The 14,092-nt window shown below is 33.0% G+C and overlaps 1 protein-coding gene across 2 annotated transcripts; it reads left to right on the forward strand.

Moving 5' to 3' along the window:
• The first annotated feature begins 8,340 nt into the window (after positions 1 to 8,340).
• Positions 8,341 to 11,257, forward strand: LOC18425738 (cell division control protein 2 homolog D). Of its 2 annotated transcripts, none has more exons than XR_016052685.1 (8): positions 8,341 to 8,610; positions 9,068 to 9,209; positions 9,505 to 9,566; positions 9,713 to 9,824; positions 10,115 to 10,208; positions 10,290 to 10,359; positions 10,556 to 10,786; positions 10,913 to 11,257. XR_016052685.1 is itself a non-coding variant. In XM_006830273.4 (8 exons), the coding sequence occupies exons 1-8, from the start codon at positions 8,414 to 8,416 to the stop codon at positions 11,003 to 11,005; spliced, it is 909 nt and encodes a 302-aa protein (XP_006830336.1). In that variant the 5' UTR covers positions 8,341 to 8,413; the 3' UTR covers positions 11,006 to 11,257. The 2 variants fall into 2 exon arrangements, 1 of the variants encoding a protein (XP_006830336.1); XM_006830273.4 differs by having other exon boundaries at positions 10,556 to 10,694.
• Positions 11,258 to 14,092: the final 2,835 nt, after the last annotated feature.

The raw sequence follows: 14,092 nt of genomic DNA on the forward strand, positions 1-14,092 counted from the left end.
TACTTCTTTAGTATAAGGTTGCAACTTTAAATAATTTTTTTTTCTATTTTATACAAATAGAATTGAAAAAAAAAATATTTATAAGATGGTTGACGACGTCACATCCCAATGGGAAAAGAAAACTTAGCAAAATCATGTAAATACATTGGTCCATATATCATCATCATAATCAAAGGCTTTTCTCAACGGCTACACGAATTATGGTCCACCATTATGCTCCATCAAGGGCTATATAATTTGCCATATTACTTCTCATTACATCTAACCATGTCTTTTTGTGTCTACTCCTTGCCATTTTTGAGTTTTCTGCTTGAACTAATTTGTACATTATAATTGGTGTTGTACTGGATTTGTACTACACATACAATGATTGATATATATATATATATTATTGAGGGGTTTATAATTAATGACTAGTCGTGGAACTCCTCGTTCTTGTTCGGCATTTTTATTGACATAAAAAGCAGAGCAGCTCCATGGAGATGAATTGGGAAGTATGAGTTTCTTAAGAAGTAAATCTTTAATTTCATTATGACATGTTTGTAATAATTCCGTATTCATCTGAATAGGTCGAGCTTTTGTTGGTATTTTTGTTTCACTAAAATTTGGTTCATATGGTAATCCAACAATATGTTGTTTTCTATGTCAAAAAGCGGTTGGTAGATCATTACATATTTCGTTTTCAATAAAACTTTTGAGTTGTATTTTTTGTATCATATTATTAGTTTGGAGTTTTTCACTGATAATCTTATGTTTGATTTCAAGTTGTAACGATCCTATAAAATCTTCTTTTTGTTTGACAATATTAATTTCTTTGATTTTTGGTTTATCAAGGAATTCAAATTTAATAGGGGTACCATGGGTATTTGTTTCAATACCTGTATGGGAAATAGTAATTGGATATAACAGAGTGAGGAAATGTATACCAAGGATTACAACCTGACTGAGTCCCTTGACCATAATAAATGGAGTAGGAAAACAATGTCCCTCATTATAAATTTTAGCATTAGATAACTTGTATTTAATAAATAGTCTACTTCCATTCGCAGTATTAAGGATTTGGGTAGGTTTATCAAAGTATTTTGTAGGGACTAATCCTTCATTGAGGCAATTCAGATCAGCACCTGAATCAATTAAAGCTAGAGATTGAAATTCATATTCATCATTTATGACAATGGTTACTAAGACAAACCATTTTTGTGTGATTACTCTATTTAAGACATTTACTGATTTCTTGGTAGATGATTCGCATTGATTTATATAATCATTGGGATGATATGATTTAAGTAAGTGGTCAAATTCAATGATATCTGTGTCAGTGTCTATTTCGGAGGTTTTGTTATGGAGTTCAAGGATTTGAATTCTATTTTTTAATTGGGTTACTTTTACCTTGACTATATTTACTTCGGCTTTGAGTTCAGCAATAGTAGGTTCTTTTTGTGTGGCTTCATGCTGACTGATACGTTTCATTATATCAGAAAAATTATAATTATCAGGAGGTTTGACTAATGGCATATGTTTTGTTTTTGTTTTAGTTAAATTAATAAACTGAGTAATTATTTCTCTTTTTTCATCAGGATCAGAAATTTTCTCTATTAGGTCTAAAATAAGATTGTCTTCTTTTGTTAGCGTATGGATATCAGAAGTTGTAATAGGACGTTTACATATTTCTTCATCAGAACTACTATTCGTGGACCAATAGAAATCATCATTATGTATAGTGCCTATAAAAGAACTATCACTACTCGTTATAGTAGAGTCCGTATCTGAGCTAGATGAATCATATATTTGAATAATGTCATATATTTTATTTCTGATATTTTCATCTAGTGTAATAGAGTCTAATTTTTGTTTGACTTTGCATTGGCTTTTATAATGGCCAACTTTTCCACACTTATAGCAAACATGTAATTTCTTACTATTTTGTTGAAATTTTTTAGCTGTAAAACATTTAGTAAATTTCCTATATTTTTTATGTTTGGTTGGAAAAGACTTATGTGTTTTTTTAGGTTTATTAATGCGATGTTTTTTCTTTTTATATATTTTATGTATTTTATGTGGTTTGTTTTTATCAATATGATAGCCAAATTGTTGGCAGAAGTCTCCTAACTCTTTTTTACCACTTATGTTTTGTTTATCAAGTTGCTTTTTAAGTTTCATATCTGTGCATAGGGCTAAGCCTTCAGCACATATTTCAGAGGATAATTCTCCTAAAGTATATCGAGCGTAATTGATTACACCACTATTTTTATTTTTCAGACGTTCTTTGACCTGGTAATCCTGCTACGAACTTTTCTTTCTAGTGGTCAACATGAATATCTTCTCGTATAAGTAAACGAGAGAAAAAGACGTCTTTATACCATTTGTAGTGAGATAATGTGGGACAACGTAAATTGGATAAAAGATCAGCAGTTCGAGCTGAAAGTATTGAAGTATTTCCTATGAAATGAAGAGCAATTGTATAAATCAGTGAATTGACAACATCACTTTCAGAATATACCATATCCTGGTTGTGTTCATTTTTTGCTGTCCATTGGCGAGTATTTGTTAATATTTGTTGATTTGTTTGTTCATTGAGATAAGAATCCCACCATCCTCTTAGCCAGCCAGTAAATCTTGAAACTATGGCTTTTGCTATTTCCTGATCATGGTTACCAGCCATTTTACATGCCAAAGCATACATAGTCATATGTTTCATTGTATCTAATATTCGGTGATCGAAAATTCCATCAATGTTCCAATCTATAATAGTTCGACCAGTATATGTAGAAGTATGACTTGTAAGGTATTCTTCTAATTGTATATCAACTGGGGTTGGTCTCTTGTAATATGGTCGGGCATTTATTGGTTGCCAATTCTTATTATAATTGATTCGATTTATCGTATCTGGGGAAATATGATGTTCAGAAAATGCTTTTTGCATATTTGATATTGTGTTGGCAATTGATGGTTCGATATTTTCATTTTCTTGAAACATTATTTCTTCTTGAAGAGTCATATTATCACGTTCAGGGATTTTTGTTTTCCCTTTATCGTTGTCTGGTATAATAATATTTTCTTTAGGTTTGGAATCTTTTATTTATAATTTGGATAATTTGGAAATTAATTGGTCCATTAGTGTTTTATTATCGTCACCTATATGAAATTTTTCTTTATTTAATTCAGGAGGAGGTTTAAAGAATAATTGTTTCTTTTCTTTATATGTGGGAGGATGTAATAAGTTTTCTATTCTAATGGTTTGTTGTCCAATAATGTAAAGATAGAGATTTGTATAATTGTTTTGTTCAATTATGTGTGAGAGTAATTCCATACGAGCTAAATTTGCGTTATTTAATTTGTATGGTGTAGCTATTGTTTCGTATACAATCATTTGGGTTGAGGATCCTATATGATGCTCTGTGTTTGATCCTGTTGTGGTGGATCCAGTAACTGTTTCAGCCATTCCTTGTATTTTCAGACTTTGTTCAGGAGGATGTATGGCTTTAATTGTGTTTCCTTCAGTAGTATTGAATAATATATACTGAGTTTCTAGTGTATTTATTTCAAAGTCGGGAATAGGAATTTGGTATTTGAGTAGGATGTCTTTTAACCAATCAAAAAAACATGTTCCTTTATTTCCTTGTTTTCTCCATTTGTTGAATCTTTTATGAAACAAAGATACTAATTTAGGTTCAAAAGTTTCTACATACCATTCTCTGATGTTTTTATTTTTGTGGGATGAATAATCATTATGATAAACTCTTTATCCAATTGTTCTTCAAGTTGTAGTACTTGAATAAATTCTGCTTCCTCAGGTTCTTCCTGAGCCTGCTTATATTGAGGGATAATGATATGATCAGATGTTCGTAATAGTCCATCAATTGGAGGTTTTATTGGTGTTGATGGAAGAGTTATGATGGGAGGAATTCGATTGTAAGTAGTAACAGATTTTCTTGCTGGTTCTGGTTCTCGGAAAGAGTGAGTACTTGAAGTACCTAAGATGGATGAATCATCCATTTGTTGTAAAATCCTATTATTTGTGAATTGGATTTCAATATTTCCATCTGTATATTCAATAATTTTATCTGGAATATTTTGGATAGATGTTTGTGATGGTTGATTTTCATTATGGATTGACCATGTTTATGGTAAGATAATATCTGACCATGATATTGTTTTTGGTACAATCGTATTGGATTTTTCTATATTGGTTTGGAAAAATATTGTTTGTCATCTTGTATCTATCTGAAGTACATTTGGACATAATGTATTCATAACTTTATAATAAATACGATAAACTATAGCTATATTTTGAGAACCTAACATCATTTTAAATCCTTGAATTTTTAGATTTAAAGATAAAACATTTAAAATATTTGGGTCTGTAAGAGATACAGAATAATTTGGAAAACAATTGAAATATATTGGTTCGCTGCATACACTAGATTCGACCATCCCTAGTAATGAATCAGAAAATCTGTTATGCCTAGTATCTCGTAAGCATACTAAGATAGAATTATTTAATCCAAGACGAGTTAAAGGTTTTACAGCTATTTGGATTAGTCCTACGTGTAAATATTTATAGTTTCTTGTTTTATGGACTTGTAATATTTTTTGGGATAATAATTGAAAATCTTCTTGATTACTTGTAACAGATAGAGTCTGTTCTACTATTTTGATAGCATATCCGATTTTTAGATCGAATGTGCCTTTCTTATATACGTCTGATATTGGTACTTTGGGTGTGTTCTAATTTTGTATTTGATTTTCAATATCGTTAATAATAATTTTTTCTTTATTTTTTATCCTTAGAGTCCTATTAGTTGTACTGGTTGTTTTATCCGTCAGATTCTTAATAAATTTTTCCATTATTAGGTTGCGGTTGAGTGTTATCTGGACAGTCCTCTTTGACCACCTCTTACGTCTTCTAGACCTCAGCGGCTCTCCTGGCCTAAACGGTCAACTGACTGGGTGTCTGAGCGTCTCTAACCTCAATGCTCGGACCAACTTTCTTTAATGGATTAATTTGTTAAGTTTCTTGAGATAAAAGAACTAGCGATAACTCTTAGTCCTCTAATATAGGGTTGGCTCTGATACCAAAACTGCGCCAAGATTTTTAAGACCAAAGGGCATAACATTCCATTCATATTGTCCAAAAGGGACATTAAATGCTGTTTTATATTTATCTTCTTCCTTTATCAGTATTTACCAAAAACCAGATTTTAAATCAAATTTTGAGAAGATTACTGCAGGTAAGAGTCTATCGAGTAAATCTTTTTTATTTGGAATGAGATATCTAATCCATTGTAATATTTTATTGAGGGGTTTATAATTAATGACTAGTCGTGGAACTCCTCGTTCTTGTTCGGCATTTTTATTGACATAAAAAGCAGAGCAGCTCCATGGAGATAAACTGGGACGTATGAGTTTCTTAAGAAATAAATATATATATATATATATATATATATATATATATATATATATATATATATATGTATCAAAAAGCTGGGGTTATCCCACTAGCTCATATGAACATATGAGCGCAACAGCCCAGATTGAATCTAGGCCAATCTGACGATCACGGATGTCCGGTAGTACTTGAATTTTATTTATTTTTTTACGAATCGAAATCAATTGAAATTTTAGATGTGTGTTCTTATCATCAAAGCGCATCTAATAAAAATATAAAAAAAATTTATTTGTAAAAAATAAGATGACCAAAATACCCTAAAACATTTTGGAGGTATTTTGGTCAATTTATTTCATGTAAAATATTTTTTTGATATTTTTCGAAGATTCACCTATTTTTTATGAACACATGTCTAAAATTTCAAGTAATTTAGACTTATAAAAAAAAAATTTCAAACACTACCAAACATCCATGATCATTAGATCGGCCCAGATTGAATTTGGGCCGTTGGGCTCATACGTTCATATGAGTTAATGGGCTAACCCTATATATATATGGGTACGGTTTGCATAGAGTCGAGGCTCTAAACAATTAAAATGGAGCCCACCTTTAAATAGTGTCGAGAAATGTGGTTTCAATATTGAAAATCTTTGTGATAGCCTTAAAATATATTTTCATCTCTAATTATAAAATTTAAAGCTTAAAAAATAGTATAAATCAAGCAGATCTATACAAACTTGAAAATTTAAAAAATTGACGGTCCAAAAAATGTATTGCAAGATGCACTATCTCTAAACTTGAAATCCAACTTTTTCTCATGTCCATACATCTTGATTTCGAGAAGATCGATTTGCGGATATTTGAACATCAAAACAACTTCTTCTAGTGAAATTTTTTAGATAGGCTATGATTTGATTGTAATTTATATTGGCTACAAATTGGTCACAAATACGCATATATATACAAAGAGGGAGAGAGAGTCGAAAGTATTCTATTTATAATTTGGAAAAAATTTGGTGAGTCGGCCGACTCATACTATTCTTGTGTGGTCTCCCTAAAAAATATATCTCAAACATGTATTTTCGATTCAACACTTTAGAGTTCAACAATATCAACCATGACAATCATCTAAATTTGAAAATTTTATTTTTTTAAAAATGTAAATGTTATTTTTAAATTCTTTTTTTCACTATCCATTTTAACTTTTAGTGGATGTAACATTTTTTAACATCCATTTCAGAGAATGACACTAGGGGTACTTTGGGTACATGGAAATCTATTACGTCATGACAATAATTACAAGGAAATATGACATTTACGTTGGGTACACTTTAATAGAGATTAATTGAGGTTTCCTAAAAAATCACGAAATCCATTACGCGTGAGGGATGAAAAATCTATTATAAAGTTTACGGGTAAACTCTCTGCCCGCTTAAAAAAATATTTCCTTCTCTCAAGTATACATTCTACGTTATAATTATTAAAGTAAATAGAAAGTGAAAGTAGGGGATATGAAAAGGGGACTCTAAATTGATTTGAACAGATGTACGAGGACAATTTTCTACTGCAATCATCACAACAAATTTCTACATCCCTCTATCGTCAATTGGGTTGTAGCCCTCATCTGACTCTAATATAAGAACAAAATTTTTTAATAAAGGGAAATCTAAGATAGATTGTAGCCCTCATCTAACTCTCATATAAAAACAAAATTTTTTATTAAGGGAAAATCTAATTGATTTGAATGGTTGTATAACTTGACAAGAGACAATTTTCTACTGCAATTATAATAAAAAATTTCTAGATCTCTTTATATTCAATTTTAATAATTGGTAAATGAAAGTAGGGAGAAATCTAAATTGATTTGAACAATTATAAAACTTGGGACAATTTTCTAGCGCAATCATATTAAAAAAATTTCTACATCCTGCTATTCCCAATTTGGGTAGTAGGGAGAAATCTAAATTGATTTGAACAGGTGTAAAACTTGGGAAGCGCAATCATATTAAAAAAATTTCTACACCCCTATATTCCCAAGTTGGGTTGTAGCGCGCAGCTCTAGTATAAAAATATAAATAATAAAAATAATAATTGGTAATCAATGGGAAATTACATAACACAATCCTAATAAAATATTTCATACAACATAATCTTCATAAGAGATTAGTAAAAGCTCAATTGAAATAACATACCTCTTTAGTCTCTTCCAATACTTCAAAATTTTATATTGTAACTACCAAACGTTTCAGTTTACTAATCAAACTTCTTCCCATTTTTTAACTTGTACCATAAAGATTTTGATTTTGGCATAAAAAATTTATTGTTTATTTGAAATTATATATAGAGACATTTGAAAGATTTCTATAAAAAATAAATAAAAATAAAACTTATCACAATAAAATCATGTTATTCCATTTATATTATTCAAATGACTTATTGTATTGAAACCAAAATTTAATCATGTTAGCCAAATATAGTCATATTTTTTATATTTGGATAGTAGTGCATTTCTCATATTTTTTCTCGACATAGCCAAACAATAGCAGTGTATTTCCCAAATTATATCTAAATACTACCTAGTGACAAACCATTTACAAGTAATTTATTACATCTCTAATATATTTCACAAAAAAAATATTTCCAGATATCCAGACGGCCAATAGATAAGGGACCGTAATACATGAGTCGGCTGACTCACCAAAACGGTGTCAAATTAATTTTTTGGCAATTTTCCTTTCTATTTTCTAGGTTTTGAGATGGGGCTTTTCTAAAAGACGAGTATATTACCGCCTATGACAAAAACAACTAGGGCCAATCTCGTCCTTTCTTTGCTTTATTTTTTTTACAAACAGGGTGAAATTTGAAATTCAAATCCATTGGACCGTTGGGACCCTATGCACCTCAGCGGCTGCGTCTACAAAAAGAGCAGGACTTCTGGTTTCAGTTTTTTAGAGAGAAAGAGAGAGAGAAAGGAGTTTTCGAGAGAGAGAGGAGGGGCTTTAGTGTTTACTGAGGAAGAGAGAGATGGACGCCTATGAGAAGATTGAGAAGGTGGGAGAGGGGACGTATGGGAAGGTATACAAAGCTAGAGATAGAGAAACGGGCATGATTGTTGCCCTCAAGAAGACGCGCCTCCATGGCGATGAAGAAGGGGTTCCGCCCACTACCCTTAGGGAGGTCTCCCTGCTGAAAATGCTCTCCATGGATCCCCATATTGTCAGGTCTCTCTCTCTCTCTCTCTCTCTCTCTCTCTCTCTCTCTCTCTCTCTCTCTCCATTGATTTCCCTGTAAATCGTTATGTTTTTTCTATCTATCTACCTTAGTGTGTATGGTTTTTGATTCTTTATCTCTTCAAATGGGTCTTGTCATCGTCACCAGATTCTTCTTCCTCTTCCTTTCTTTGACTCTTTGGGTTCTTTTCATGTACCAGATTTTTTTCTTTCAAACCTAGGTTTTACACACTCTCTCTAGATTTTAACAGATTTGGGTCTTCCTCAAGGTTTTGACCGATTTAATTCTAAGTTTTGACAAATCTCTCTCTCTCTCTCTCTGTTTTGACAGATTTGGGTCTCTCTCTAGGTTTTGACAGATTCGGGTCTCTCTCTAGGTTTTCTCTGATTTGGGCTCTCTCTCCCTCTCTTGGTTTTGACAGTTTTTTTCTTTTAATAATAATTCCAGGCTCCTAAGTTTGAAGCAAAGCCACAATAAGGAGGGGAGGACTGTTCTTTACCTGGTTTTTGAATACATGGATACCGATCTCAAGAAGTACATCAAAAGCTTTCGCAATGAAGGCAAGAAAGTGCCACCTGAAATGGTGAAGGTACACATTTTCCTTCTTGTATGTTAACATATTGTGTTTTGATGATTTATCATGACATGAAATTAATTGCCAATGAGAAAAGATATAAATAAATTATGCCCAAGCATTTTTTTCCCTTTTTTTACCTGTTTAAAGCTTTCTTGAGCGTGATTCTACTTTCGATTTTTTTATTTTATTTTTATTAACTTTGATATGGTTGAGCTAATGTATTTATAAAATGAAGTTTTGGTTCCATTTTCTTTATGGAAAGGCATCTGAAGGTTATGGTTTTCATATTGATTGCTTTGGGAAACAGAGCTTGATGTACCAGCTGTGCAAAGGAATTGCAATCTGCCATGGTCATGGGGTTCTTCACAGGTTTCTCTCTCCCCTCCTCTCTCTCATATTTAGTTTTTGTTTGCTGTTTACAATTTTCTGACATTTGCCCAACCCTCAACAGAGGGTTTTTGAAGCCTCTCTCTCACTCTCTCTCACAATGGTGCTTATCTCTTCTGAAATCGCAGGGATCTGAAGCCCCACAATCTCTTAATGGACAGAAAGACTGGAAGGCTTAAAATAGCAGATCTTGGGCTTAGCAGATCTTTCACAGTCCCTCTTAAAAAGTACACACATGAGGTGAACACACTATTCGCGCACATTCCTTTTCAAAATTTCAATGAGAGTCACTTTGAAACTGTAGAATTTGAGTAAATAGTTCATAAAATTTCTCTTGAGAATCACTTATTTAGTCTTTTGCTTTTAAATTTTGAGACAGATGACTTGGCAATTCAATCAACGAAACCAATTTTGTTCAATGAATAATTTTGCAGGTTATTCAGAAGTTTGAGAATAGATGTTAAATGCGTTTTTTTAGTGGGAAAAAAAGATATGCCATGGCATTGATTAATGCAATATATTTGATGCAGATTTTGACACTCTGGTATAGAGCTCCTGAGGTGCTTCTGGGTGCTACTCATTATTCAACTCCAGTTGATATATGGTCAATCGGATGCGTATTTGGTCTCTCTCTCTCTCTCTCTCTCTCTCTCTCTTTTCAAAACCGTTACTGAGAATTTAATGGGGAGATTCTATTGTTATCAGCTGAATTGGTCACAACCCAAGCACTCTTTCCAGGAGATTCTGAATTGCAGCAGCTTCTCCACATATTCAGGTCATAACACATAACCCAAGCTCTACTTTCCCCTTGTATTCTTTTACTTTTTAATTTTAAGCATTGCTTTCACTTTGCTAGTTATGCTCTCCCTCTCTCTCTCAAACACTACACACACACTCTCTGCATTGTCTTAAGTGATTATCACTACCAAGCCCTTTATTTTCATCCTCTGTTTTTACTCTCTCTCTCTCAGATTGCTTGGAACTCCTGATGATGCAATGTGGCCTGGTGTAAGCAAACTAACAAACTGGCATGAGTATCCACAGTGGCGCCCTAAAGATTTGGTCTCTGCTGTTCCTGGTTTGGAACGAAGTGGTCTAGACCTGCTTTCTGTAAGTAAAAAATATATCCCTTTTCTCTGAACCCTAAAGATTTGGTCTCTGCTGTTCCTGGTTTGGAACGAAGTGGTCTAGACCTGCTTTCTGTAAGTAAAAAATATATCCCATTTCTCTAAACCCCAGTCCCAAACTTACCACCCATTATCCCTTTAATGTCAAAGCCTTGCCTTTCAATTTAGACTGAACTCATCTCTCTCTCTCTCTCTCTACAGAAAATGTTGCAGTATGAACCGTCCAGGAGGATTTCAGCGAAAGCGGCCATGCAGCATCCTTACTTTGATGGCCTGGACAAAGCCAATCTTTGAAGGCCCATCCCTTATACTGGATTTTCTCTAATGACTGAGCAGGAAAACCAGGGGGGATGGTCATATGCTTTCTTCAAGCATTTGTTAGCATAATTACTGTGAATCTATTGACATAATTGGACGTGGTTTCTTCTAATATGATCAGCTTGATCTAGGGATGGATCATACTTTTAACTGCCAAGTTTGTGCTGCTTTAACTTCAATATAACAACAGCTTTTTGGATTGTCTAATGGAAGCTAAAGTTTTTGACAGATTCCCTGTCTTCTGGTCATTGATGTTGTTGTTGTTCTGTGTGTGTGTGTGAGAGAGAGTGTGTGTGTGCGTGAGAGAGAGAAGAGTGTGTGTATGTGAGAGAGAGAGGGTGTGTGTCTTCTGGTCATTGATGTTGTTGTTGTTCTGTGTGTGTGTGTGAGAGAGAGTGTGTGTGCGTGAGAGAGAGAAGAGTGTGTATGTGAGAGAGAGAGTGTGTGTGCGCGTGAGGGAGAGAGAGAGAGAGAGAGAGTGTGTGTGCTTTAATTCTAATTGTCTACTCTACTCTGTTGCCATGGAAACTGCATAATTCAGATCTTGAATAATTATTGGTAGATCAAATTTTGGTGGGATCCCTCTCTCCAAAGGAGGAGGGTTTTGGGTTTGGATTTTCAACCCATACAATTTACTGCATACCATTCAAGATGAACACCATTCAAGATGAAGGAAGAAAGCCTATCAATCAAAATCAAATCATTTACATAACTAAAAGAAATATATTAATGGAAATAACATCTTTTGCAAATAGTACAGAATTCAGAGCTAGCACATAACAAAAGCCAAAGAACAATTGTTTTGTTTCATCCGGGCTGGATCGCATTTGTACCATATGCAGCCCAGCCCATAGATATAAAGTATCCATTTTAAAGATGGATGCAAATAGGTGGTCCATCTAAAAACAATTGTAACTAACCGTTCAAATATTTTTTTAATATAATTATTATTTTTAGTTTTCAAAATTTATTTATTTATTCATATCCATGATCTGCATGTTAAAAATTATATATTATCTTAAAATTAGGATCAAATTATATTTAAAATATATTTTTATTGCCAAGCTCGCATTTCTACTATATGCTGGCCGCATGCTAAGTGAGTCCAAAAAAAATAGAACAATCTAGGGTTTCATGATAAATTTTCATTACATCTACTACTGGTTAAAACAAGACGGGTCAGACTCACTTGGGCATGGGCATTGAGCCCAAGTTAGGTCACAGGCTTTGGCTGAGTTTCCTCAGGCCAGATTTGCACCTCAATTTTCTCACCCATTGTCTCAAGTGTTTTTTTAAGCCCTTTATTTTTGAATAAAAACAATTTTTAGTCGAGTTTGAGAAAGAAAAAAATCGATGTTTTTAGAAATTTTTAGCTAGCCCTTCTCATTTTTTATCAAAAAAATTGGGCTTTTTGAAGAATCATATATTTTGTATTTTCAATGCACAATGACAAGGATGTTGTGTAGAGAGTGTCAGGTCCGATTTAGATTTTGATCACTTCTCCTTTGAATTGTATAGATTTTGATTTTTCATTCTCATTTTTTAAATTTTTGAAAGGCCAACACCTAGATTGGGGGCTTTTTCATTGATTTGTGATTCATTTTTAACATATTTTTACTATGAGAAATTGAGGAAAATTTATGTTTTCTTAAAGCCCAAGCTCTAAACAATCAAATAGTGTCAAGATATGTGGTTTCAAGACTGGAAATCATTGTGATAGCCTTAAAATATATTTTCATATTTATTTATAAAGTTTAAAGCTTAAAAAATAGTGTAGATCCATAGATCTATAAAAACTTAAAAATTGGCGGTAAAAAATGCATTACAAAATACACTACTTTGAAAACTTGAAATCCATTTTTTTCTCATGTCCATCTATCTAGATATCGAGATGATCAATTTGAAGATATTTAAGCATCAAAACAACCTCTTCTAATAAAATTTTTGAGGTAGGCTCAAATTTGATTGTTTAGAGCCTTAGCTCTATATAAACTTTTCCCTTTCTTAAATCATTATTACAATAGTCCATATTTTTCTTGAATTCATAGTTAATAAGCAATTATATGATTATTTTCATGATTTATTTAATGAAGGCTCATTACAATTTCTTCTTTGTGGCTCCTTTTTTTTTGTTATTATTAGTTTCATAATTTATTCATTTTCTTCCACAATTTATTTTTTATTTTTATTATTTATTTATTTTTATTTTGTCATCATTGAATTGCTATTTATTTTTCTTTTTATACATCTCACTGGTAGGAGAGTGGTATGGGTACATATGGAGGAGCAGGGTATTTTTCTTTTTATACATCTCACTGGTAGGAGAGTGGTATGGGTACATATGGAGGAGCAGGGTCCTTTACGTGTTTTTTCTTTTTTGGCTAATTCAGGGGGAATACATGCCCCTACTTGTTTTTGAAATGGTTAGTAGTTTTTGAAGTTATGAGAATGGAAGTCACCACGTGCATGGGAGTTTTCCCGGGTCCTTTGCATGCTAGAGAAGGATGATAGATACTCTCTTTCCACTTGCCTTTGGCAACTTTCGTAGGTGGCATATACCACCCATTCCTATCTAAACCCGGCCACAAACATATGAACATCATGACTAGCTTTATGAAAACCACAAGGTCGGCCATAACTAAGGCAATGTCCAAGTGGTTTTTTGATTTTGGGATCCCTTTCACTGCAGCCAATTACCGATATTATGCATCAATGGTTGCCACCATTAGGAGTGATCGACTAAAGTCTACCCATCACGGCACATGATGGGTAGACCTGCATAGAGGTGGTCGTTTATTAATGAGCTTAAGATGACACCAAGAAAGGGGGTCTCAATCAGCTTTGATGTTTGGAGGGACGCAAGGGATGAGAGATTTTCTTTGGTGTAATAAGAATTTTAATCCGTTTTCAGCTTTATTTGATAGAGTAGTGGCGGAAGTAGGAGTGGGAGAGGAGAATGTCGTTAAGGCGACAATGCTAAGACATGAATATCTGCAGATATCTTAATGAGATAGAGGAAGCAGTTGGTCCTCTTTAGCTGCTTATTGCATCGAGTTGATATTC

The sequence above is a fragment of the Amborella trichopoda genome, chromosome 3 (assembly GCF_054954075.1).
Source record: "Amborella trichopoda isolate Santa Cruz 75 chromosome 3, AtrichopodaSantaCruz75HAP2 v2.0, whole genome shotgun sequence".
Classification (NCBI taxonomy): domain Eukaryota; kingdom Viridiplantae; phylum Streptophyta; class Magnoliopsida; order Amborellales; family Amborellaceae; genus Amborella; species Amborella trichopoda.